Source organism: Anopheles merus, chromosome 2R, assembly GCF_017562075.2.
Source record: "Anopheles merus strain MAF chromosome 2R, AmerM5.1, whole genome shotgun sequence".
NCBI lineage: Eukaryota > Metazoa > Arthropoda > Insecta > Diptera > Culicidae > Anopheles > Anopheles merus.
Window position 1 is genome coordinate 12,495,809 of NC_054082.1, and position 25,977 is coordinate 12,521,785.

The 25,977-nt window shown below is 46.9% G+C and overlaps 5 protein-coding genes across 6 annotated transcripts in view; 1 reads left to right on the forward strand and 4 right to left on the reverse strand.

The window, feature by feature from the left end:
• The window catches only part of LOC121601958, a 64,000-nt gene extending 55,130 nt beyond the window's left edge, over positions 1–8,870 (reverse strand). For both annotated transcript variants that reach the window (XM_041930764.1, XM_041930760.1), the window contains exon 1: positions 6,605–8,870. The gene's annotated coding sequence lies outside the window, so the exon portion shown is untranslated. The remainder of the gene's footprint in view (positions 1–6,604) is intronic.
• A 7,668-nt stretch (positions 8,871–16,538) lies between these two features.
• Positions 16,539–17,816, reverse strand: LOC121588512 (60S ribosomal protein L35a). The gene is made up of 3 exons (XM_041906541.1): positions 17,708–17,816; positions 16,753–17,300; positions 16,539–16,641 (listed from the first exon to the last, which is right to left on the reverse strand). The coding sequence occupies exons 2-3, from the start codon at positions 17,287–17,289 to the stop codon at positions 16,618–16,620; spliced, it is 561 nt and encodes a 186-aa protein (XP_041762475.1). The 5' UTR covers positions 17,290–17,300; positions 17,708–17,816; the 3' UTR covers positions 16,539–16,617.
• Positions 17,817–18,107: 291 nt separating this feature from the next.
• On the forward strand, positions 18,108–19,207 carry LOC121588511 (transcription factor Adf-1-like). Its single transcript, XM_041906540.1, has 3 exons — positions 18,108–18,331; positions 18,408–18,575; positions 18,651–19,207. The coding sequence occupies exons 1-3, from the start codon at positions 18,169–18,171 to the stop codon at positions 18,965–18,967; spliced, it is 648 nt and encodes a 215-aa protein (XP_041762474.1). The 5' UTR covers positions 18,108–18,168; the 3' UTR covers positions 18,968–19,207.
• Positions 19,208–19,234: 27 nt separating this feature from the next.
• Positions 19,235–22,845, reverse strand: LOC121588510 (dnaJ homolog subfamily C member 3). The gene is made up of 3 exons (XM_041906539.1): positions 22,359–22,845; positions 22,012–22,122; positions 19,235–21,394 (listed from the first exon to the last, which is right to left on the reverse strand). Exons 1-3 carry the CDS (start codon positions 22,450–22,452, stop codon positions 20,112–20,114), a joined length of 1,488 nt encoding a protein of 495 aa, XP_041762473.1. The 5' UTR covers positions 22,453–22,845; the 3' UTR covers positions 19,235–20,111.
• Positions 22,846–23,251: 406 nt separating this feature from the next.
• On the reverse strand, positions 23,252–25,592 carry LOC121590240 (dynein regulatory complex subunit 5). Its single transcript, XM_041909723.1, has 3 exons — positions 24,057–25,592; positions 23,854–23,989; positions 23,252–23,772 (listed from the first exon to the last, which is right to left on the reverse strand). Exons 1-3 carry the CDS (start codon positions 24,943–24,945, stop codon positions 23,505–23,507), a joined length of 1,293 nt encoding a protein of 430 aa, XP_041765657.1. The 5' UTR covers positions 24,946–25,592; the 3' UTR covers positions 23,252–23,504.
• Between the last annotated feature and the right edge of the window lie 385 nt (positions 25,593–25,977).

Below are 25,977 nucleotides of genomic sequence, written 5' to 3' on the forward strand. Positions count from 1 at the left end.
AATTGCATATCGAATCGCGCACCAACTTTCATCACCAGTCGCAAATCGACCGCCCAAAGGCTCCGTTGGGTCTGCCTACCTTCCCGTCTCGTCCCCCCTATTCTCGTTGGGCTCGAGAGTGATTTCGTGGAAGATAAATTACACATCACCTATCTCGGCAGTATTGCCACCGTTTCGCAGCATTGCCAAATACGAGACACACACACACACACACACATAGAGAGTCTGCACTAATGCATCGTGGCGGTTGTCGTTGCCAAACTGGTTCTCGCGCAGGTTTCGCGCCAATGTTGCGGAAAGCAAATCTTCGCACAGAGCCCGCATTTATTGTTTTCCATTTGCGGTGCCGAATGGTGTGCACACGTGCACACAGCCGGCAGAACCGGGCAAGGTAGCGAGGGAAACGATCGTTGCCGTAATTCACGTTTAATAGCTTTATTATTAATACAGCATTAGACACCTGGTGTGGACAGTGTGGGAGTGGGGAGGAGGGGGGAGGTGGAGTGGGGAATGCAGGGCGGGGCCAATGACGACGGCATTGGCAAGGCGAAGGCTGGGAGGCTGCGGCTGATGGTGAAAGATTTCGGTGCGATGTCCGATGCGATCTCACAGCTATCCCCCCAAAAAGTTCAACGCCTTCCGTTCGCTAATGGTTTTCGGCTTGAGGACAGATTTCAAAAAACGCGCGTGACATTTTTGCGCCATTTTTTGTCTCTTACGTTTAGGCTTGATTTGTTGGAAACAGTGCTAAACTGAGTAGAGTGGAACAGTGTGGAAAGGAGTTTTAAAACGAAATTTAATCACACTTTCATCCCGTGCAATTTTATCACCATACTGTCCTGAAAAAGACTTTAGTCCTTCGAACCGGATTTTGTTGAAACTATGACCAAAGTAAACAGTCGGCCAAAATTGTGGTTCGGTGTTTTGCACTTTAATAGTTTTCCACGCAAACCATTTTGTGGCAGCACGCATATCGAATTGCACACGCTACAATATGAAAATCCATGTCCGAACGAGGCCGCATCTTCATCGTGCCTTCGGGTGCTGTTCTGATGGAAGTTTCCACTTTCGGTGAAATGGGCAATAAAAGCGGCCCGCTGCAAAAGTGCAGTTTTGTTCCGGGAAACATATCACAGACCCACACACGGAAAATGAAAGCTGACAGTTGCAACGCGTGCAGCCGCCTGACGTGTGAGTGTTTTCCGGCGAAAGGAATACGAACCAATCTAGCTGGGGGGAAAAAGGAACCATCTTTGCAAGTGATTTCCATTGGAATGTGCGCTATATCCGAGCTTGTGCAGAACATGCACTTGAGCAAATTGCTTGCTGTTTGTGGTGGTGTGATGTGCTCGTTGATGACCCTTCGACCCTTAACGAACTGGTGCTTTCTGCAAGAGTGCCCTTCGACTTCGAGCCCTTTACAGCATCGAGTCTTGTTCGGGAGATGCCATACAATAAACAATAACGTACGGGCAGCACACATACTACTTCCTTTCACTTTTCTTTTCTTGCCGGGTGGAAGCACCAGACTGACCCCCGTCGCAACGAATCGCCAGCACATCGGGAAGCCATTTCAATGTCTGATTGCTGAGTGAAACTGATGTTTTTATTTTTTCGAGTCTGGTATTGGATCTTAAGGGTGGAAATCGATCTTGCTCTCCGGACCAACGACTGGAGAAAAGAAGAAAGGGGAAAGGGTTGTTTGATAAATAAAATTAGTATTATTATAACTGTCCCGGGCATAAAGCTAAATCTATATTCCCAAACAACATCCTCACCACGCTGTGGTCATATCCATTCGCATTTCAATCGCTGCTTCAATTTACCTCCCATGTCTTCATTTCAATCCATCACCCCACATACCCCCCCAGGTTCAATTCCTTCAAAACCTTCCCCCCACTGAGCGTGCCGTCGTTCTTAATTCCACTGACCTATTTGCACGCTTTGCACTATGGGAGGGGGATGATGGCTTTCAGTCACAAATGGGGTTTGTCACACTAAATTATGTTGATTCAAGCCATTTTCCCGCATCGCGGACCATCGCCGAGTCGCATTTACATTTTTGGCTAGCACAATCGGCCAAAACAGGGGAAGGCAGAGGATCTGGCGGCCATGTCACACTCCGTGGGATGAAAGCCGATACTGCTCCGTCCACCAACCGTCTCCGAAACGGGGGGAGCGTGGATGAGGGATAGAGTGATTGCAAAAGCGAAACAAATTAGGCAAAATGGCACGCTGGTGCGGCACTACCACATTACCATTCCAGTTGACCGAAAAATCATTTCCCTGTCAGTGCTTTTCCCCCCCTTTCCGACACTTTTCATTTCCGATAAGAAACACACACACACACACACAAACAGCGGTCCAAATGGCACACAGCGCTTTTGGAAGCGCTGGACGGGGGAGTTTAAATTGGCTTTTCGACGATTGCGAGATGGAATTTAAAAAAAAAAAGATATGACAAGCAGTACGTAAAACCGAATCGGAGCTTTTCTGGAAACTCATTGCTCTACTGGATGAAAATGTTTACACGAGAAACTGTATTTCAAGAAAAGAGGAAATCCTAGAATGCTTGCTCAGACAACATTTACTGATTGTCTTTCAGATTAAAAGTTCAATCTCATGAACACGATAAACCGAATAATAAATCAAACCAAATAAACATTAACTCACATTGTCTCTAAAGCAAAAAACAATCGGCTGTCCCTTTCCATTCGTTAGCAAAGCGTGAAGCATGACGGATTCCACCACAAAAAAAAAAACAGGTCCACAGCATTTCTTTCTCCACTCCCTTTGCAAAGTCATCGGAACCGAAATTTAAAACTTCTCCTTTTCCCTTAACTCTTCCAGGAAGCCAATCAAGTAACGAACAACAACAGCCGCATGCAAACGTTATGTGAAAACCTGCACCGGAGCAAGGGATACGGGCTTGAAAGGGCCGACATGGGCCCTCAGAATGTCTCCAGTTTGCCGGTGGGCATCGCTTACCGAAAGGAAAGTATAATTTAATGCAAAACACTAGTTTATGCTTCACACGCTGCTGGTGCACTGGGGCGACGGGACGGTGGTCGTTGTACATCCCATGTCAAGTGGCTCCCGTCCGGCGTCTTCCCTTGCCGAAACGCAACTTCAAACGAATCCAGCACGAAGAAACACGGCACATTTTTGCCGGTCACGTTAGAGCAAGATTCTGGCAAACTCTCCCGTCCACCGGCAGTCGCAGGCTTCACGTTGCTCCCGCTGGCTTCCCGAAGTTCCGCGAAAGCTTCCAGCAACGATCACGCTCGTATGGGGGGAACATGGTTGTTGTTATTCAAGAATGTTTTATTTTTAACCGTCACCGGCACCCGTCATTCGAGAGAAGGGGGATGGGCTACGGAGACACTTCGGGTCAAGTTGTCTGTGAAATTCTAACTTCAACCTCCACGGGCAACGTTGCTTGACGACGCCGGTCAAAGTAATGTACATTTCAGGAGCAATATTGGGCCCGGATGATGATGGCGCACCTTGTACTTCATCTTGGTCTAAAACGAGGGAGCAATAGCAGAGGTAGCCAATTGAAGGAAGGAACAAAGTTTAGACGTCAGAACGGTGGTGCAGCACGGGTCGGAAGGCATGACGGGCCAATCTATATACAAAGATGTTACTTTTGGCTAGACGTTGAAGAATACAAGGGAAAGAACGCACGAGACGACAGCAGAACAATGAAACAGGAACTTAGGTAGGAAAGCGTCATACCTTTACGGAATTCGATTAAACACATTTCGCATAAAGTTGTTCATACTGAATTCTGAAGGATATATGACCTGTCACGTAGGTTCTTTTGTGGTTTGCTATCTCAGTAGCATACGGATTGAAATTTTCTCGGAACTGAGAATGAAAGATACCAATATACGTGGAGTTTAGGTTAATTTATGTCTAACAAATTCACCATACCCTGGTGTGGGACGTGGGAAGATTAATATCGCCAAAGATTACATCCTGCGCCATTGAGCGCCAAAACACATAACAGGATGAATGTTGCTTCACCTAGCAAAAAAACCACTCCGCACCGTGGAATGATGTTTTGTTATTGGATTAAAGTCTAATTTCATCACATAATATGCTAGGAAATGTGTAGGTTTCGGGTGTGCCAAAGGAGACAAACATTAATTACATCCCATTTTGTTGTTGGCCCCAAGATTTCAAACATTGTCGTTGTGTTTCGTTTTTTTTTTTGCTGGCTGCTAGGTTTTGGTATCATTTTTGTCGTCTCGGGTCGGTTGATGGATGCTTCCGGCAGACGGTGGATGGATTATGTGAGTGATGAATTTAAAATTAAATTAAGAACCGGAGCATGGAAAAAAGGGCATCCTCAGCCGTTAAACAAATAAAGACGACAACCTTTTAAGGGAAAGGTCGGAGCTCCTTTGCTGGAACACTCCTTTTTATGACAACAACAACAACAGCAACAACAACAGCAAAATACTTTCTGTTTTAACCTACGTTAGTTTGACCAAATGGTACCACACTTGTGTCCACAAATGTCTCTCCTCTAAGCGGTGATTCATTGCTCCGAAGAACATTCTAGTGAGGGATGGAAGCATCAATAAACGAACAAAACAGCTCATTCAATGGAATTTCGTAATAGTTGTCCTAGTGTGTAGAAATACTTTAGTATCCTTTGCCAGTATCATCAGTAACAATTTTTATTGTTGATTGATTGATCCCCAGGACACATCCAAATTTCACTTCAAACCACGATTGAGAAAAAGGGAAACAGAACAACTTTCTCCAGTGAAGATTCACATTTAACCCTAATTTGCAACTCACAATTGTCTTTGGCCTTCCATCTATGTGCTACCCTTGCTACCATGCATACCATCAAAATGTTCCAAATATATTAAACAGTCCAAAAACCAGAACCACGGCAACGGCTAATGCATGATTCGCGGCCGGAAAGTTTGCCGAATAATATTTCCGCTTTCATTCATAAAAGCAAACTTCAATTCATTTAGCGTTTCCTTCGCTCGAATGCTTTAAACAAATACCCGCACACGCACACATCCATTTTATGCTCTGGAGCGGAAAATTTGAGAGCCAACCCATGCAATAATGTGCTCCCCGCTCGATGGGAAAATGGGAATATTTATTCAGAATTAATACTGTTTGCATATATCGTGCTGTTGCTGCGGTTGTTGTGTTGTTTTTTTTCTTCTTTTTGGTTTTTCGTTCAAAAAACATACATCACATTAAAAAACCCTCTCTCCCCCCCGCTGGCATCACCTGTGCAATCATCTATCCGTTCTTTCGCCATTAGCGTTCAATTTCCCAACACCCGGCAAACCATTCCAAAACATCCAGCACAAAAAAAGAGACTTTCCCAAAGCTTCCAAAACGGAATATTTGTTCGTGCATCTCGCTTTTCTTTTTCTCACTATCTCTTTCTCTCCTCGTAACTGATGTGGGCGCAGGGGCAATCACACAACCTGTGCCGAACTTTGCAGTATCCGAAATTCACCGTTGCCCCGGCGTCATTATAGTTCGAATTGCAAATTGCTGCACACCCATGCGCTGTTAGTGGTGCTGGTGGTCGAGGTGGTTTGCTCAGTACAATTGGAGAGTAATTAGAAAATCGAAAGAACCACAGGTGGTCATCACACCCACAATGCATACGAGTACATTGGAGTGTTGGGTACAGTAATAGTGCGTTTTACAGTTTATATTGGATGGTGGTCGATCGAACGGAGGCGAAGTTGATGCGCAAATAAATCGAATTATGCATACGAGGATGGCAAATGCAGTACGCTACAGTGAATACAAAATAAGTGGCATGTTTTTTTCAGTTTTTTAGTTAATTACTATTAGATCAAAGCTTGAGCCAACACCACCCATTGAGCGCATCATACATGTGGTGCTAATGAGTTTGTTGGAGTTGATTGCTACTGTTGCTCGACACAATTGAAAAGAGTCCTTTTGTTTGTGATCAAAAACGGATGAATTTGTGCAAAAGTATGAAAATTTTTTTAATAGAGCACATTTTTCCAAAACATGTCTTATATATATCGTATTAAACGGTACTACTATTTCACAGTAGTTCAGTCACAAACACATGTAACATGTGATTTAACACACATCGAAGATGGCAAAACATCGCATGATCAAACCACAACCACAAAAACGTTAAACTGGAGAAATGCATTTGAAAGCTTTCAACATTAACGTGCATTCCCAGCATGAAGGGGCAGGTTTTATTCTGCTGAAGAAATACACCTGTACCTCTTGAGCCCTCCGAAAAAAACGCTTCGTTGAAGGGCAATTTCCTTCTCTCCCTGCAGTGACGCACACAAAATTGCCCAACCGGAACGTACCACGGTTGATGCACGGTGCGCTTATCTGTGGTTTCCTCTGCTCCGTGTTTTCAATTCCCTAAATTTTCACCCTTCCAGAACCGGCTCCAGCCGTACCCAGTCGCGGTCTCATTAGACCTCCGACGCCGTCGTCATCTTCTTCGTCCTCGATCGAAGATTAGGTTTAACGGCAATGGCGCGCATCTTTTACAGCGGCAAGAACAGCGTGCCGTTCTTTTGCGGTTGAAGAGCTAGCCCTCGCGCATTGCTCTTACCTTTCTAACTCCGTTCAACGGCCAGTGTTGTGGGCTGTTGCTGCTGCTGCTGCTGCTGCTCTGCAACTGCTCTGCAGCGCGTTTTGTTTTGGTGGTTGGTGGGGTGTCTGGACCGTTTTCACTGCAACAGTGCCTCGAACACAGCAGCTTCTATGAAACTTCCACAATCGATAGCTGCTTCGGGTATGCACTTTTCGCTGTTTGAGCCGCAACCGGGAAATGGCTCACGCAGATTCACCAACTTACAGCAAACAACACCAAAACATGACAGCCAAACAAGATCGCTACGGGATTGTTGTGGCTACACACGCACACGCACACAAACGCGTAAACATACACTCACTGAGACACACTGTGAACGAATCACGAATTGAACTCGGAACTTCAAGAGCGGCGGCAAGAACTTGCTCCCATTCGCCAACTGCTCGTAGCTGCGCGGTGTCGCCGTCTTTCACCTTTAGAATTTCACAGCAAGGCACACACCACGCTCTTTGGCAGCGCCTGCTTGTCCCACCGCACGGGATGTAAATACACCAAAAGATCACCTTTTCCCTTCACTCGATGACACTTGGGCAGCTGTCACACCCGCACACGGCGGTGTGCAGGGTTTTGTTTTTGTTTGGCCCTTCACAAACAACCACCAAGTTTTGTAATCCTTCACACACAGGGAGGGCAAGGAGGGCGAGAATGCGGCCCGAATCGCTCCGCGTGGTACGTTTGCTGTGGCGGACTGTTTGCTTTGTTTGTTAAAACTATCAATCTTGAAATTTGTTCTTCGACAGGAGCGCGAAGAAAATTCAAAATTGTTATCGTAAAATGTGTCTGTGTGTGTTTTGTTGCAGTTTTTTTTTTTCGGGGAAGTGGGTGCACTGTGTGTAAACAAAACAGGTGCACAGACGCAAAGAGGGAGTGTAGGGGGGGGGCGTATAAAGTAGTCGTGGAGTAGCGCCTTCAGTAGGAAAAACTGCGAAGTTCAGACTACGAAAACACACGTCTTTTGTTTAGTTGTTGTTAAAGAGAAAACTGAGAACACACGGGTTCGATCGTAGTTGTGATTTTTTGTTGGTTTTCCTCTTTGTTTGTTCTATTACTTCGTTTCGGTTTCCGGTTTTTAAATCGCTGCTAGCTTCCGGTTCTGGAGCCTACTCTACTGGAGATCCCTGGGCCCCTGGGAGGGGAGCGTGAGTACTTTAAATTCCTGCCGCGTTGCAGCGTACAGGGCCGAAGGGGCGAAGGTGCAGGTGTGTGCTTGTTTTGTTCCTGTGTTGGTGACGTGCTGAGCAAACGTGCATACACACCTGTGCGCGAAGAAGCGTACCGAACTGGTGCGGGGTAAGAGGGGTAGATAGAGTCAAAGCGACAAACACTTCCGTTCCTTTTTCCGTTCCTTTTCGCTTGTTCGATTCTTTCACTAGGATTGCCCCAGAAGAGATTGTTCTGTGTTGTTGCTCTTCTTCTTCTTCCTCTTCTGCTTCTTGTGCCACTGACACCTCAATCGTGTAACACACCTTTTACTCACACACACACACACGCTCACTCACGTTAAGCCCGTTCCGTCAGAATGATCACGGGAAGCTTTTTCTTTCGCTTTGTGGTGCGTGTTTTTGTACTGCTGGTGTTTTTTTTTCGGTCTTCACCCTGTTCACTTGCTGTGCTGTAGCTTTTCGGTCGCCCTTTCTTCCGCAAAACCGTTTTCCCCAACCCTACACGAGCATGTGAGTGTGATCGTGGCTTTCGGTGTGTTGGTGCAAACGACACGATCAACGACGCGGGGGCCACCGGATGACTTTTCAACCTGCGAAGCAGCAGCAGCAGAAAAGTTTCCCTCCGATCTGGCTGTGGCCGTCGTTGTTTTTACATTCCACCCCTACACAACACCACACACACTCACACTCAAGTCTCGCTCACTACGCGGGGCCCGATCGGGTACGCACATTACACGGGAGATTTAAACGGGCCGTCATGGCGAACCTGCGCGGTTTTGAGGGCGTTCTACTTCCGAAACAAACGAAGAAATTTAAAAAAAACACTGATGCAGCGTGATTCACACCTCACGTTGGATGCTATTTGTGGCACAGCAAACTGCATCCACCTTTCGATCGTCGGCTGAAGCAGAGTGTTCAGCTCAAAATGTTCAGCGATGTAGTTGTGCGGTGCGCTGGCCTGTTCTTGCAGTTTCGTTCGCGTACACCGAGGAGCGCGCTGGGACGTCGCGTCCACGTCGGATGAGGTTACGATTCAAACTTGCAACTTCAAACCCCCACAACGTGTTTGCTGGCCGTGCGGCCCCGTTTGCTGCGGCCGTTTTCTTCGAAAGTGGGAAACGTACGGCGCGCGCGAGAGAGAGAGAGAGCGAGCGAGCAGAGTGGAATGCGTAGTTTTTGGTGAGAGAATGCGTGTTCGCTCTCCGTTACAGTGGGTGGCATTGGTTTAGGTCTGTCTGTAAAACAGAGATAAGCCGTTGCTGTGGAATGGTTATCAAAGGTGAGGTTTAGAGAACTAGAACCAGAATTTAGTGTTGCATTTTCGTTTAGTACAACCTCGGTAAGCGATAATACCCTCAAACCCATTTTACTATATGTCTGTTTAGTAAATTTGGTTCAATTTACTTTTGATCCTGTAATGGCATGTCATACCGCCACACACAGGCCTTACTAACGACTAACAAAGTACCTAATGGTAGGGTGTATAACTCCTGGATGGATTATTCAATATTATTGAAATATTGGTTTTATTCTTTTAATTTGACAAAATTCAAAAACAGCAAACAATTATTCCAATGTTATCAATAACATGTTGATTAATGACTTTGAATGATTCAGATCAAATTTATTTTGCTTTTTGTACTTCTAGAACAAACACATGGAAGGCCATCCGTTTACCTTTGTATTGAATCATACTCTGTTCCCGAGTTACGCGGTTCATGCGTTCCCGAGGAATCCGCGTAACTCGAATATCCGCGTAATTCGAATTTTACGGATTTTGACCAATATACAATTGATTACTCGGCATTTTTTATTCAAATTAGCACAATTTACACTGTATCATTTGTATGATACGATTGGTGCAAAATATTCTGTAATTTTTTGCTTGTAAGTGGATTAAATTTATTATCAAATATGCAATTTATTCTGCATGGATACCCATATGCACCAAACAACAGTTCACGCTCGATTATCCACACCTTCTTAATCCGCACGCTTGATAATTCGCACTTTAGACAACCAACCCCCTTCCCGCTCCCTAATTTGATTATATAATCTAATTTGATACCTAGTTTTATATTATATTTTAGTGCACTATTTTCAACATATATGAAATAATTAAATTCGACTTGTATATCGAATAACATAATCGAGAATTCATCAATTTATTTATCCATATACATACAGTTAGTCCCCGAGATACACGGTACCTCTTATACAGGGACTCGGAGTAACGCGGTTTTGTAAATTTTACAGTTCTTTAAGCAAATTGTACTAATTTGACACATCAATTGTAAAATGCCAAATCATGTCCCTATTGATGGAATATTAGAAACCATTTCAAAGGTTTGAAACTGTTATTTTCAGTCAGAATAATATGAAATAACTAATTAAGTGGCTAAAACTACCCCCTACTTTCAAAATCAATCGAAAATTAGTGATATTTTGGCTGGAAGTCACGAAGTTTGACTTACGCGGTATTTGGCAGTCGTTTTCCATTCCCATTTACTGTGTATCTCGGAGACCACCTGTACATATATACAAGTATACAAAAGTGACCGTATTATTTAAAAAAAAAAATCATATAGGTTTTCTTACGAGCAGTTACAAATCCATGACTAGCACTGTAAAGTGGAGTTCGGTGGGAGCTACTCACGGCAAAGGAATTCCACAGGTTGATCTGCACTCTTCTAGCGAGCCCACGCACCCAATGCAAGTATCTCGCTTGCTCATCCTCTCTCTCGCTCTCCTTCTCTCTCTATTTTACCTATCGTAAGTCTCTCCATAAAGTTACACTCAGAGAGAGAGGCAGTTGCAGGTAAAATCTGTTATTTGAATATTAAAAAAAAAACAACTCTTTCGTACGACATTTATCACATGCCTTTTATTCCACACTGCACATAGATGGAGCCGCAACAGTGGATTAAATTTCTGCAGCGTAGTGCATCTCTCACGGTGCATCTCTCGCCTGTGCATTGCCGCGGAGGCACCCGCTCATCCGATTCCGATACGCGCAGGCAGGCCACGGAAGGTGCATAAGCCACGCTCGTTAACCTCAGCCCCGGCTAATTGTGCTGCCCGAGCGTTCTGTGTGCGTATTTCATTCTACCTCCAGCGCGATGACGATGATGATGATGATGATGGTCGTGGTGGTATTGGTACGATTGCTAAATTCCACCCCTTGCACCTCCATGCCCAGCCGACGCTAATGAATGCAGTTTGTTGCACAGCGATCGTGTATTGATCGTACGGATGGACACAATTTTGTGGCACAGGGTGGCGGTAAACCCAACAACTGCTGCTCGGTTTATTTGCGTCTAGAAAAAGCACGTTTCCGGTTTTCCCACCCCAACCAAAATGTGCGGCAAACAGTTGAAACCTCGCGAGACATCCACCTCCGTGACAAATGGGCCGCCAAGCTATTGTTTGCCCGGGCCAAAGTGCTGGTGCTAATGAGCAAATTGAGAAGATGATTTATGATCACTTCGAAATTGATGCTGCCACCGCACGTGGTGCCATTTTGACTTCCCTAAGCACCGGTTTCTATCTCCCTCTCGCTCTCTCTCGCTCTCTTTCTGTTACGTGCGTTTCCTGGTGTTCCCGGTAGACATGATAGCCAGAGTCACCTGTTTCAAAATGCATTCCGCGATCAGGCAAACTCAACCGGGTCATCTTTGTCAAACTTTGATTGAAACGAACCGTTCAAAAACACTCACACAAACACACTGAACACCGGAATGCACCATTCACGTTCAGTGCCTCACGTTGTGCTGTCAGCTGTCCCCACAGGCGGTCAGACTTCCGCGGGCGCGACGGTTGCATCTTGGCAATTAGCAACGAGCTAAAGGCTGGCTAAAGCTAAACATTCGTCACCATTATTGCTTTCTCGTGCACACTTAATGGTGTGTTGTCCGGAGTGCATTGTTTGTTTTTTTTTACAGCACTACTGTATCAACCTCTGATAGGGCAGCACTGTCTCATCCCCAAAAACTACTAGCCCCGATCGCCAGCAATGCCAAAGGATGACGATGTGATCATGCAATTACTGCATGAATGTTTCCCAAAACCGTTACATCCTCGGTAGACATGTACACAAATCAATTAAGGTCGTTAGTAGACGTTATGTAAAATTTAAAGAAAAAAACATCTTTGTTTTGAATTCACTGGCACATTGAACCTACACCAAACCCCCCACACCCACAGGGGGAGTATAATCACTTTGTCCAATAAACCGCTTTTTTGCTGCCCAAAACATTGATGTTAAGCAAACAAGCCGGGTTTTTTTCCGTTAACATATACAACATGCCCAACGTGCCCGTTCTTTCGCTGCTTACTAATTTATAATGCCAACAAAAAGAAAACAACCCTTACAAAAATACCTGCATCCAATCAGTAGAGATCGCCAGAAAAGCAAACGGAATAAATTCCAGAACATTCTGCAAAATCATATGAATGATCATAATCAAAAGTGTTTGCGCAGATTCTTGTCGACATCGCCCCAAAAGCATGTGTTTGATCATTGCTGTGAGGATCATTTCATTCGCGTAAACAACATTTGCCATACACTTCCTGTAGGCATCATCATTCTAGGCGAGCAGTTAATCGCACCCGCGCTCGGTGGTGATTCTGTGGTTCGTCTCTGATCAATCTCCATCACAACTGCGTTTAGATATGAACAACACAACAACACCCCCTTGCTCTGCATGCCATCAACACCATCTAATCATATTCATCCCTCTTTGGCTATTTTTAGAACTTCAACTGGGGTCCCATCAAACAAACCCAGCAAAAGGGTGGCCACTTCCTTATGGTCTCAAAACTTTCTCCCAGCGCACCGCACGAGACGATCAAGATCAGCCCGTGTGGCGCGTGGAACGGATGTGGGCAATAAAATTGGAACCGTCCGTCGCTGGTGCTTGTAAGCAGATCGTCCTCTCGCAACCCTCTCGCCCAAAGGGAGCTATTTCGGTACAATCTTGGGCCACGGCGCGGAGGAGAATCCCAAACCTCAAATATTTCCGTCCACACGGAGGGTGTGGAATTGGAAAATTGATTCTTATTATGATGCATTTGCATAACTGGGGGAACGATCACCCTGGCCTGGCCACTTTCTTCCAAGGTTAAAGGCTCTCCGGAGGGGTTTGGATGGAGTGTGGAGGGAGAAGTTTCCTCTCAAGTCAAGGGGGGGGGGGTGCTCTGTGTGAGAACTTGCTTCTAAAGATTGGGTTTTCACTGTCAACTAATAGGGGAGAGCGATTTGCCAACCGATCTACCAATCAATTCAGCTGACCTGAGTGCAACATTATGCAATGATGAACCTGCAATCGATGCAGTTTTGCGTTCGAGGATATGTCTGCTTAGTTGTTGCAACATAATCACGCTTTTTTCTTCCAACTCAGCCAGCCAGCCAGCCAACGATGATGATGATTTCACTTCGTTCAAGGGAAGTGCCACAAAGCACGAAGAAATAATTTCGTGTTACCATTGCAATGGAAAATTACATTTCAAACACACACACTCACACAATTCCTGCACTCACTCACGAGATGTGTGCGCCATCAATGATCGTGCACGTAAGTGCGATCGTTTTCGGGGTTCGTTTTCTTTCTTTTTTTTTCTTGTCCATTTTGTGTCCGCTTTCGTTGGATGTTCGTGCAGAGAAATCAATTTGTACGCGCCGACGTAGCCCTAACCAGCTGTGCTGACAGCCCGAAAACAGGATAATTGTAAGTCACGTGCATTATGCGTTTAACCAAACACACACACACACACACACACGGGTTGCGCGCATTTTACTTAGAGTTTACTATTTTTGGACCTTTCGTTTACTTTTTTTCGCAATACTAATATTGCTCACGATCGTGGGTGCGATCATGCGAGATGCAGCAGTGATCAACGGCAAATGGTCGCGATGGTTGTTAGTTGCTATAATTAATACACTTGTGGCCGGGTGGTAGTAGCACGCAGCACGGAAAGGAGTTTGCAATAGGAGGAGTTTGGCGCTAGTTTTCACCGCGTTCAATTTTTGGGAAAATGAAAGATACATCTTGCCTGTTTGTGCCTCAAAGATGGCACACGAATGCAATCGTAGCTAAATTCAATTTTACATTCACGACCATGGTTACGAGGCCTGAAGGCTGGCTTTTTTTTTAAATAATTAACACGTCGTACAGCTCAACCAAGTTCTCTATAGATTGGTTGGATAGAGAAGTACAGCTGCTAATAATGTAGCACTTAGCTTTGTCACTTCTCTCAGCCATACTTCAAAGCTTTTTGGATGATTGGATTAAACGCATTCAAAAAGACATACTTTAGCTCATTCTTCATCGAGCTGTTCTACACTTAAATACGAATTACTTGTTTGAAATCAGATACTTGAACATCATCGTCATCATCGTCATCATCATCAGCACCATCGCCGGGCTGTCAATCGGCAGTATCAATTTCCAATTAATTAATTTCGATCAGCGATCCGGAACGGCAAGTCAGGTCACGCGGTAGGCGAGAGGTACGCCACCAGACAGAGCACGGAACGCGCCATTCTAGTTGATGGGACTAACCAGCAGGACTACCATCCCCCACCCCTCCCGGCACGTGCAAGCGAAAGAGGGAAGAAAGGGCAGAGCACGAGGCGATAGAATGTCGCGTGCAATTAATTTTATAATCATAACTGAATGGCACGCCGGCGACGATGGAGAGGCTCTAAGGGACCTTTTTTCTATTTAATTTACTGTCGCTCACACTCTCTCTCTCGCTCTCCCCGGTCGTTGCAATCCGGGGATATAGGTTGATCGTCGCCCGGTAACACACCACCCACTTTGCATCAAATGAAATTGTATTCATTGAGCGTTACATAAGATCAGCATGCAAATGGGGACCGTTTTCTTTGATCCTGGGTGTGCGCGTGAAAAACACCCCTCACCTGGGAGGGGTCGTCTCGTAATTGCTCTTCGATTGGAGTATAAATCATGTTTAATATTTCCACTTTGGCAAGCATAAAGCGTCCGTCCGCAGTTATGTTATGCACGTTGGTATAGTGGTCGAGCAATGATGTCTTCGTTGTTTTTCTTTTTCTGTTTTTTTTTTTTTTTTTCTGCTACACCTTTCCTGGAGCGGATCATCGGTCGTCCTTGCGGGCAAGGACGATAGCGCTTTCACTTGTGCCGGTGCCGACGGTGCAACGGTGTAGCATCCAATTTCCTAATTAGTTTTTGATGGATTAGCATGCCCCCCATTGTAAGTTGACCGGTGGGCGTAGAGGCAATGTAGCTGATAGCTGGCACAGTGATGTTCCATTAACTTCCAGCAAGAGGACAATTTCGATGGGGATGGGAGAAATTCGTTTAACGGAAGTGTTTGAATTAAATTGGCCCATCTTTTACAGTTTGTACTTCAATCACATGTTGATAGTCTATGGTGCACTTTTTTATCAATTAACTTGAATAAATCAAATATTCCTTCTTAGTAGTTACTTGACAAAATCCCGTTTCTGTCCATACGGAGGGTGTGGAATTGGCTACAGAATCGAGTTTTGTGCTTCAACGATCGACACTGTCAAGGAGTGTGTGTGTATTTAGCTCGACAGGCTAGCGTTGGTGTGGTAGGGCTAGATTAAGACAGCAAGATGGCACGGAAGATGCCTCCATTATTGCTCTATAGCAGATTGGCAGATATAGCTACAGGTCCACCGAACGGTTGTAGTGCCGGATAAGTACGATATTTCATAAGGTGGAGCTTGTTATCTTGCCAATATGGTGAATGCTCAATACAAGAAGTTGTCTGTTGATGAGAACATGCTGGGAGAACAACTTCGTATACCGAATCACCTGGGAAGCCAAACAAACTAAGCTGGATCACGGGAAGATCTGTCTAACCAAAACAAAACAGTCAGTCAACAGGGTTCAAATGGGCTTCTAGCCACTTTCCGGCTTGTAGGAGAAATTGTGCCCATTAAATAGGGACGCTTTTTGTAAGGCTTAAGCTCCAGTTCATGTAACTGGTAGACTGGGTGGCTAAGGTGTAATTATTTCTTTCGGAAATATGTCAGCTCTGTTGTAGCACAGAATTTAAGTAGCAATAATATGGAACCTATAGTTTTTACAAAGCGATCATGAAGTTTTCATACTATTTAAAATAATCCCATATAGTTATTCGAATATCCTTTTGCCCCATGCAATTCCATTCGTAGTATATGGGGGGTTCGACAGTGTGAGCCTGCCCAGCATTAAAAAAAATTGTATGCGGAGGTACAAGCCAATCACGCTGTCTTTATAGGCGTATAAAAGCTTCAAACTGATCCACGTTCGTTCAATAACAAAAATGAGGTTTATCTCTGATAACACCAATTAATGAGTTGATGTGTTAGGCCACGAACTGAGACCTGCTACTAACCAGCAAAGCCAACACAATTTAAAGGAACAATTGCTTATGGAATCGCGAACGATTCCTGTGTACGATGTTCTAGCATCACTAATCTCAAATTTTATCACAACACTGAGTTTTCAGCTTTGCTCACATTTTGTCTACCAGATGCACAACAGTTTACAACCTATGACAAAAATTACACCAAAATAGTGAACCAAACTCTAGGGTTAAGAGTGGAAAATTCGCAATCGCTCATAATGCTCTCGGGGCGGTTAATTTCTTCCAAAACCGAATGACACTGTCAGCTTCCCCAAATTGGACGTCAGCAAAGAGGAATACACTAAACACAACAAAACATCATCATATCCAGGAGGATTCACGTCTTCACTCGTGCTTTTTTATTGTTGGGGATTCCATTATAAATGTACACACGATTTACTGCGCTTAAATACGCGACGGGTAAAGCATCTGTAAAGGAAAAGAAAAAAAAACGTGTCCGATCAGCACCGATTCGTTGGACGGCCTCGCCTAGGAGGAGACCTTGCAGGCCACCTTCTTGTTGATAACAAAGATACTCACGATTCTGATGCGATGGCCCATGGCGTGTCCGGGCAGGTTGGTGCGGAATCGTGCGCGAACGCTGCCACTGTTACCGTGCGAACGGGTAATCTTGCCCCAGATGGCGCGGATGGTGGACTTCTTGTTGCTTCCCGGGTGGTTCTGCTTGGACTTACCGCGGTACACGTACACGCACCGCTTGCCGATGTAGAACAGGACGTTCTTGCGGTTGCGGCATCCTTCAATCTTCAGCAGAGCGTGCTTCTCGTGCTGGTTGCGGAGCCCACGCTTGTAGCCGGTGAACACAGCCTTGGCCCACAGACGGCCGAAGCTCTTCTTCGGGCGCGGCAGGTTCGGTTTCGGGGTGCGCAGCTCCTTCGCACGCTTCACACGGGCACGGATCGCTTCCGGAGTTTGACGCGATTTGCGGTCTCCCTTCGGGGCAGCCTTCGCGGCGTCAGCCTTGGCACCAGCCTCGGCCTTAGCGGCGGCCTTCTTTGGCGCGGCCTTCTTGGCCGGCTTCTTAGTAGCAGCGGCAGCGGTGGCGGTATCAGCCATGATCAGTTAGGCTACAAAGAGAAGGAAGAAGATACAGTTTCAATACCGGGCAAACTTTCAAGGAAGCTGCGGGTGAGACAGTATGTGCCGTGCTAAAATGGTACAAAATATCCATGAATACAGTCGCATCATCTGGGGCGGTCGAAATAAACTGGCTTATGAGCGGATTTCACGATCTAACTGTTTGCTCCAATCGCTAACCACGGGCCCACACCGAAACACGGCCAACGCTTCCACCTGCGGCACATTCCGACTGTCAACAATCCACGATTGGCACCGTATTTCACAGACTTTTCACGGTATAATCCGCTCCGTTCGGGATGCACCATAAGCGTTGCATTGCAAGCGATCGTTTATTCACCATTTGCCGCCAGATTCGACTAATTTCATGGATATTTACACCGATATTTGACTCTACCTTAAACAAAATGTGTCCAGCTAGCATACACGATGCCGGAAAAAGAGAGAGACCAGAACAGGGGCAGAAAGTCGCTGTCATATGACGTTTGAACTGTTTCCGCTTTCCGGGTGACAGCAGCGTTTCGAGCGGATAGGCTTGCGGGTTGATTTCTTCAACACGTGTACCGTAGCTTTCGAATGGAATTTATTTTGTTTTGCGAAAGTTTCTAAACGTAGTTTAAATAGAACTGAGTTTCGCTGCTTTGCAGAGTTTTTCTACTGCTTTTTATATTTTTCATTTATCAAAACACGAATTAAATGTAACTTGTTCGTTGTGCACGGATACGACACGTTGAGCAAATGTTGGTTTGCGCGGCTCCGGTCACACCTTTTTCTCTGCTAATCTTGTCTCGCAGCTCTTGTTTATGTTTGTTTATCGTTCCGCTTTCGGGGCATACATTTGGCTTGCTTGCTGCAATCATGGATAGCATCATCGTCGGCAGTCCGCTGTTTTCCGAACCAAAGCTAATCGAGCTGGTGAAACGGAAACCATTACTATGGAACCACAAAGATCCCTACTACAACAACAGGAAGCTGGAAAAGGACTGTTGGGCGGAAATAAGCGATCTGCTGGAAACGGACAGTGAGTATTACAGCTTGGAGCGTTCCCCCGGGCATACGCTTGCTAACTTGGTGTGCTTCCTTTGCCTCCGCTTTAGTTGAAATGTGTAAGAAAAAGTGGCAAGGTCTGCGCAACCAGTACCGGCGGGAGCATTTGCGAACGAAAAACTCCAAGTGGAAACATTACCAGCGCTTAAGCTTCCTTGCGGAAGTTTTAACCTCCAAAGCGAAGTCACGCAGCGGCCTTTCCGAAGGGGAAGACGATGGTAAGTGCTGTACCGCTGGTTTTGCTCTCACCCACCGTTACTAATAAACCGTGCATTTTTTTTCTTCTTCTGAAGATCCAATCCGTATTGAGCGGTCCGACACACCGATGGAACAGAATAGCTCCTTCATGGAGGAACTGTACGACTCGCCCTATTCAAATGGAGTAGTGGCCAAAGAAGAACCGAAGGAGACAGCACACACGATCCCACCGGCGGTTGGCACTGTTGCCCATAACAGTAATTATTACTTTGCGCTTAGTTTAGTGGAGTTGTTGAATGCCATTCCGAAGCGAAACCAACTGGCCGCTCGAATAGCTATCCTGTCCAAGATCAATGAGTTTCCTACAGAGCAGGAAGAGGTTGGGCAAGGAGATATTAATAATTTTTCGTGAATGTGCAGAAAGGTACACATTCTGCACGAGTATGAGACGTGTGCCGATGGTGGTATTTTAAATCAAATTATACTTTTAGGAATTTATTGCACAGGAATGTCGTCCATACATCGGTCATTTTTACCCTGCTCCTTGCACCATGCGTTGGTGTCTGCGTGACGACATTGGAAACGAAATACTTTTACCTTATAATACATTAAATTACAAGCTAATAAACATTTTATTGAACTAGTAACTGTACATAGAGAAGAAAACCAACACACTATATCTCTTACTAAGTATCACTAAGAGGTTTTATTGTATTGGTTTAGCTTTTAGATTGCGATCAAAGCAAATTATTAATATGTACAAAATTGCGTTAACAAGCCGTTCATGCCGCGTTCGCTCATCTCCTACTATCAACCAGTTTTCAGTCTATCGACAGTGCCTCTTTGCAGCAAAAATGCAACTCTCGTTATATGTCCTGTCCTGCCGCGTTCTTTGCCTGCCTGAAAGTTGGGCGCTTTACAGGCAACTTGGTGCGGCACCAATGCTCTGCCCTGCTGACCACCTTCAGCATACGCACGCTTGTGTTGCTAACGAGGTGTGTTTCACTAAATTAACAGTTCGTTAAGAAAAATCGACATGTTTTCAGGATTCCTTTTTTCGTTTCATACATTTTTACGCATGTGTAAGACCGCATTTACGTATTGCGTGATAGATGGATGGCAAAATTCAAATTTAAACTAAACAAAAAAGGTGCCATTAGTTAGCTCGTGTAGCTGAGAAGGCCGAATAAAACCTCCACTGATAAAGAATAAATTAAATCTGGCACCCGGGGGCTCCATATGGATTTGTAACCCACTAGAGCAACTGTGTGCGGGAAAAGGTTTCTCGGGATCCCGCCTTCTCTTCCGGTAGCAAGAACACACGCAAACAAATATGGGTCAATACCTGAGCCTGTCGCAAATGGTTGCGCGGTTTGATTTAGGATTTCGTTTTCTGCTTTTTTTTCACCGTCTACTGTCACCGATGGGATCCGTAATACCGCGCCCAATGGTACACCGGACAACGCAAGGAACGAAAGGATTGAAGGCGCTAGTGGTGGTGGTGCGCACAGAAAAGGAAGTTAGGACGCGTACACTCGCACACACACACACACGCTTTACGTAAAGTGGAACTTAAACTGGAAGGGTGACCCGTGGTGGAAGTGGTGGAACGGATTGCCCCCACCGAACCCGTTCCGGCCCGCCTCCGGATCGAGCGGATCCTGGCCGGCGTCAAACTGTCGCCGCTTTTCCGGATCCGTCAGCACCTCCTTCGCCGCCGCCACGTCGATAAACTTCTTCTCCGCCATCTTCTTCTGGTCGCCCTGGTAGTTGTCCGGGTGCCACTTTTGGGCCGCCTTCCGGTACGCCTTCACAATTTCCTGCTTGGTGGCGCTTCGCTTGACGCCGAGAATTTTGTAATAGTCGCGCCGTTCCGCCTGCTTCTGAACGCGCTGCGCATGCTCGATGCCATCCTTCGCCCGCTGCAGATTGTCGTTGATCTCGAGCGCCTCCCGGTACTGGGCGATGGCTTCGTCGTACATTTCCGCCCCGATCAGGGCCTCGGCCCGGTCGCACATCACCTCCGGGTCGGGGTAGATATCGAGCGCCTCCCGGCACCGGACGACCGCATCGGTGAACTCTTCCTCCTTCACCAGACAGCTGCACAGCAGCTGCTTGCCATTGTACACGATCATCGGTACGTCCGGTTCCAGCTTGATTAGCTTCTCGCCGCCCGCCACACAATCCTTGTACCGTTGCTCTTCCCGTGCCGTCTGCGCGTCCACGTACACCTTGTCCACCTTCTTAATCTTCTTGTAGAACGGGAAGCAATCCTTGTGCTCGGGGTCGAGCTTCAGGCACTCGCGAATCTCCTTCAGTGCCGCACCGGAGTCGCCGATATCGTACAGGATGCGGGCCAGCTTGTTGTACCCGTCGGTGCTGTCGTGCGACAGCCGGTTGACGGAGCGAAAATCACTGACCGCTGCCATCCGGTCGCCGATGCGCAGGTACATCTGGGCGCGGGACTCCCGGATCGGTACCGACCACGGGCACACCTCGAGCAGCTGGCTGAGCAGTGCGATGGCGGTGGTGAAATCGCCCCGCTCCATCAGATCCACGCACAGGACCCACTGGTCGCGGGCGGGGCCGATCCGGCTGAAGTGCATGTTCGCTTCCGCGTTGTGCGGATCGAACCGCAGCACGTTGATCAGATCGAGCTCGGCGTTGTCGAAGTCGCCCATCTTCAGGTACACGGAGCCGCGCTGGGCCCGGGCCGCCGTAAAGTCTGGCTTCAGCTCGAGCACGCGCGAAAAATCGCTGATGGCAAACTTGGCCTTGCCGAGGGCGAAGTAAACTGTGCCACGCTTAAAGTACGTCAAGTAATTGCTCGGGTCGCCTTCTGCAGAAAGAGAAAACGGAAAACGGACAGAAAGATGCGAAGCATCGGTGAGAAAACACGAATACGGTGAAGATTAGATAGGTTAGTCGCTTATCATTGCAAAGCATCATCATCGAATCGGCGCTTTCATCGTCAGACGACCCAAAAGTAATTAAAACGACACGTCACTTGAGGCAGACAGTGTGTGTGTGTGTCTGCACATAGAGCAAGAAAAACGGTACGTGTCTGAAGCTGATTTGCCCCTATCAAGCTTCGCTTGATAAGTGCTATCACACATCCCGGGAGTATAGTGTGAATGTACTTGTTACAACACCGAAAGCACTTTTCACTTGTGCAAATAATCAAAATTTTCAAAACAAACCAGGCTAATTCAAACTCAGCACTACCAGCTGTGCAAACATTGCTAGAAAGCATCAGCGATTACAAAAAAAGGACACACACTCTACACAACTGCAACTCGGTTGCATTCCAGCGCAATCAGCTGACGAAGAAACGTGCGTGTTTGCAAGGTAAACAATGAAGGAGCTGCCACCCTTTGTTGTTAATCAACCGCGACAAGAACTTAACCGACTTGACCGCGAAAATGATGATGGTCACAAGCAGCCCTGCCCACTTACCGACAGCTGCATGATAGTGCGTTAGCGCGTCCGACAGTTGACCCCGGGCTAGGAAATCTCGGCCGATTTCTAGATGCCGATCGATTTCGGCCTGTGTGGCAGTTTCGGCACCTGGAAATGGAAAACAATAATAACGATTAGGTTCAGCATGCACACACACTTGCGTTCGCAGTTGCTTTGGACCTTCCAATGGGAGGGCGCCAGTAGTGGCAGTTAGGGGTGGCTCTGTTTAGCTGCTGTAGGACACGTCAGTGCCTGCTCTTGTACACACCACACGGTGCAGAAACACCGTTGCGTGGGAACGCACTTCTGGCTCCCCCCTCCACCGGGGCACATTTAACACGTACCTTCGAAGAACAGTTCTATTAATAGGAAGAGCAGGACGGTTCCCAACCTCCGGCTATCGGCCAGCTGTGATGAATCGTGAATATTTAACAACATGCTGAGCCTGTGCTTTCTCCGTCCTCAACCCGTTCAATATTCTCCTTCCGCCCAGCGGGACTGCAGAAGTAAACCGGGAAGGTCCCGTACCACGAATTTGTGGGGAACCAGAGGGACACACACACACACGCAGACACGCGCCGACACGTACACACAGAGACTGCTATGTTTGATATGTTTTGGCTGGAAAACGTTCACTGTCTCGCTGTCGTACGAGAGCGTTTTGAGATCTTCTGCATTACACCGTCCGCAAATAGTAGATGCTCCTGCCTTTAGTAATGCACGCGTACTGTATTGTTGCCGAGTTTGCTCGTACGTTGTTGTAGCCTTTTTTCATTCCATTCGCACTGGACGTGTTGACATTTTGCCTCGCACTGCGCGTCAGTGACAGCTGAAAATGTGTGTGTTGAACGCTGATTGGTCGGCAAGGAAGGCAGCACAGTGGGGCGGCCGGCAAACGAGATCGGGTGACATTTTGTTGAACGATTATTTATAAAACTTCCTTTGTTGGAATTCTCAAACAATGTTTTGATTAAATTATAAATTTTAAGTTGATGTACGCAATGGGGACGAAACTACAGAGATTCTAAGTTGAAACAAATTCGTTTGAAAATCGGAATGGCGGTTATCGATATTTGATGCACTTTTGAAACGAGTTTATTATAACTTACTTAATCGTTTTTTGTAATCGTAAGCGTAAGCATTATTAAACATAAATTATGAAGAGCCTATTTAAAAAAGTCGGTTGATGGGGCACGATTCACGTTATGCCCCTAAAAAAAATCACTAGTTCATCATGTGAATTGAGTTAAAACTTTATTGGTTTCGACACTATTTTACAAACATATATTAAATGTACAATAATCTTATTCTGGTCAGCACATAGCATGTGTGTTTTAGTAAGGCGCAAAACTAGAATACGATGGTTGCAGTTACATCTTATCATCCTTGCTGATAATTAGTTCCTGTATAAATTCCGCAAAAAACATCCAATCACAACACCTAACGCGCTCATCTATCAAATCCACACTCCAACAGACCATCGCACCCAGCTACCACGTGTGCAAACTGTGCGGGTCGCGATTTTCCAGTATTACCTCATCGATGATCGCCCGCACATCGTACGAGATGTCCGTGTTGCGCAAATCGAGCTGCTGGAGTGTTTTATTTTCGTAAACGCGCTGCAGCAACCGTTCCCCCATGGCCGGCGACAGACGGTTAGAGGAGATGTCGAGCCGCTTGATCGTGTCGTTGAAGCGGATCAGCATCAACAGATACTCCTCGATCTGTTCATCAATCGAACAGCAGCTGAGGTTGAGTCTGGGAGAAAAAAGGGAGTAAAAAAACACAGAATATTGTTGACTTTGGGTAACCATGAACGTGGACGGTGGACTTGCTTACTCCTGCAGTGGCATGTAGAACACACTCGTTATGATGAACATAGCACCCTCGGTAAGGATTGGATTGAGTCTCAGGTCAAGCTTTTCGATGCGACGATGCCGAAGGCGCCAGGTTAGCTCCTGAACGCTTTCTGGAGCTATTATAAAAAAAAAGATTTTTTTTAAGGCCTTATCTCTGGAAGTGTCTGTCCGTCGTCTACTTACATAAGAAATTGTTGGTCAATACGACTTCCCGTATGTTCGGGAACGAGTGCGGCTTGATCGAATCACAGAACGCGCGCAGCCCGATGTCCCCGCAGCGGCAGTGCGGAAACGCGATCGTACGCAGCTGCGGACAGCCCTTCCCGAGGGCCGCACTGATGCGCTTCATCATCGTCGGCTCGAGCTTGCTGCTGTGCAGGCGAAACTCCGTCAGCTCGCCGCACCGTTCCAAGCCCTGCGTCATCAGCTTCACGTCCATCTCGGTGATCGTGGCGCAGCCGAGGAAGAAATTGTGCCCCACATCCTTCACGTCGTACGTTACGCTGATGCGCTGCAGTCGCCGCAAGTTCGCCAGCACGGCATCGAGCGGCACGTGGTCACTGTTGTCGGACAGCGACGGTTGCAGCCGCTCGAGCCGCAGCTCGCGCACGAACGGCGAACACAGATCGACGATCCGTTTCACGCTCTCCTGGTCGTACTCGTTCGGCTTCAGGTGCTCCACCAGCTCGGCCAGATGCTGCTCGAGGTAGATCCGTATCCACGGCTTCGTGCCGACCTCTATCGGTACGAACGTGCGCCACCGGTGGTGAAAGGCTCGCTTCCAGAAGGCATCGCTGCGGACCCGCGCGCACAGCGTTTCGAGCGGAAAGTTCAGATCGAGCAGATCGAGCAGATACTGGCGATCCTCGCAGAGCGGTAGCTCCCGGAAGTACGGCACCGTCATCCAGTTGTCGGCAATCGCTTTGAGGCAGAGCACCTTCAGCGGTTCCGGCACGTTCAGGTCCCAGTCGAGGTTGATGGCATCGAGCTGGCGGGTTTTGTCGCGATTCAGGTGCCGCGCACACATGTACGCCCGGTACGTGTTGAGGTCAAGCGTGTTGGGATACTTCATGGTGGGTCCGCCCGTCCGGTCTGTGTTCCGTGTTTTTAGCGCACGATAAGAAGAACGAATAATGTCTGAAGATTCACTTGCTTTTTTTAAAAGGATGAAGGTCCTCTCTCCCTGTTGTCCGTTTCAAGCGTTCCGACGCACTAAACAATCCGGCGCATCCAGGAGCAACAGACTGGAGAACTCCCGGGGTTTGCAGAATTACTTGCTAGGAGGAAGATTGTTTAATCGATACGATGTTTCCACCACTCTTCCTCCAACCGTTTGCACGAAACTTTTCGTTGCCACTTGTTGCACTTTGCCACTATGCGGCGTTCCACTACTAACGTGAAAATCCCCGGCCGTTGCTGTGGCACTGACACAACAAACTGCCGTTTACTGGCACGCGCGTTTTCTTTCGCCGATATTTCGATGCTCCGTGCTTGCGGAAAACTCGCGCGCTTACGTGTGTTGGCTGCGCGAGGTCCTACCGCGCGCGCAGCAAGTCCATATGTGTGAGAGCACGGGGCCTTTTTTGTTGCTATTGCCACAAACTCGCGGGACAACGACGTCCCTAGTACTGCGGGGCAGACATGCTAACGCCAGCTGTCTGGCCGCGTCTTGGTACGGTGATGTTCTCAACCATCCATGTCAGACGGGGTAGCAGCAGCAAGGTTTTTATGTCCGTTTTCTTACTCTAGTTCGAGGTCGGTTTCTCGGTGGCCTACGTTCCCCTCCTGCGCCCTCCCCAGTGGTGTTGATAAACCGAACTTTAATAGCATTTGAACGCGGTGTTGTCAGCGTTGGTAAACATACAACGGCTCGGATCGCCTTCAATCCATAATCCCACATCTTCGAACGAGAACACCATCGCCGCTCAGTGGACGCTCTCGTGGACACGGTGTCGCGTGCAATTTGGCTAAAATTAAATGCCCCCTCCGCCCAAGTTCTTTGTGTGTGTGTGTGTGTGTGTGTGTGTGTGTGTGTGTGTGTGTGTATGCGTTGTTTGTTGCCATTACCCTCCCCGTTCCCATGTGGGCATCGACATTGCGACGG

Excerpts from the sequence above, each read along its gene's own strand:
- LOC121588512 (XM_041906541.1), bottom strand. The coding sequence starts at position 17,289 with ATGGCTGATACCGCCACCGCTGCCGCTGCTACTAAGAAGCCGGCCAAG. Across the intron at positions 16,642-16,752 it reads TGGGCCATCGCATCAGAATC|ATGCTTTACCCGTCGCGTAT; the intron begins GTGAGTATCTTT and ends TTTCCTTTACAG.
- LOC121588511 (XM_041906540.1), top strand. The coding sequence starts at position 18,169 with ATGGATAGCATCATCGTCGGCAGTCCGCTGTTTTCCGAACCAAAGCTA. Across the intron at positions 18,332-18,407 it reads CGATCTGCTGGAAACGGACA|TTGAAATGTGTAAGAAAAAG; the intron begins GTGAGTATTACA and ends CCTCCGCTTTAG. Across the intron at positions 18,576-18,650 it reads TTCCGAAGGGGAAGACGATG|ATCCAATCCGTATTGAGCGG; the intron begins GTAAGTGCTGTA and ends CTTCTTCTGAAG.
- LOC121588510 (XM_041906539.1), bottom strand. The coding sequence starts at position 22,452 with ATGTTGTTAAATATTCACGATTCATCACAGCTGGCCGATAGCCGGAGG. Across the intron at positions 22,123-22,358 it reads AATAGAACTGTTCTTCGAAG|GTGCCGAAACTGCCACACAG; the intron begins GTACGTGTTAAA and ends TTCCATTTCCAG. Across the intron at positions 21,395-22,011 it reads GCACTATCATGCAGCTGTCG|AAGGCGACCCGAGCAATTAC; the intron begins GTAAGTGGGCAG and ends CTCTTTCTGCAG.
- LOC121590240 (XM_041909723.1), bottom strand. The coding sequence starts at position 24,945 with ATGAAGTATCCCAACACGCTTGACCTCAACACGTACCGGGCGTACATG. Across the intron at positions 23,990-24,056 it reads ATTGACCAACAATTTCTTAT|CTCCAGAAAGCGTTCAGGAG; the intron begins GTAAGTAGACGA and ends TTTTTATAATAG. Across the intron at positions 23,773-23,853 it reads TTCTACATGCCACTGCAGGA|ACTCAACCTCAGCTGCTGTT; the intron begins GTAAGCAAGTCC and ends TTTTTCTCCCAG.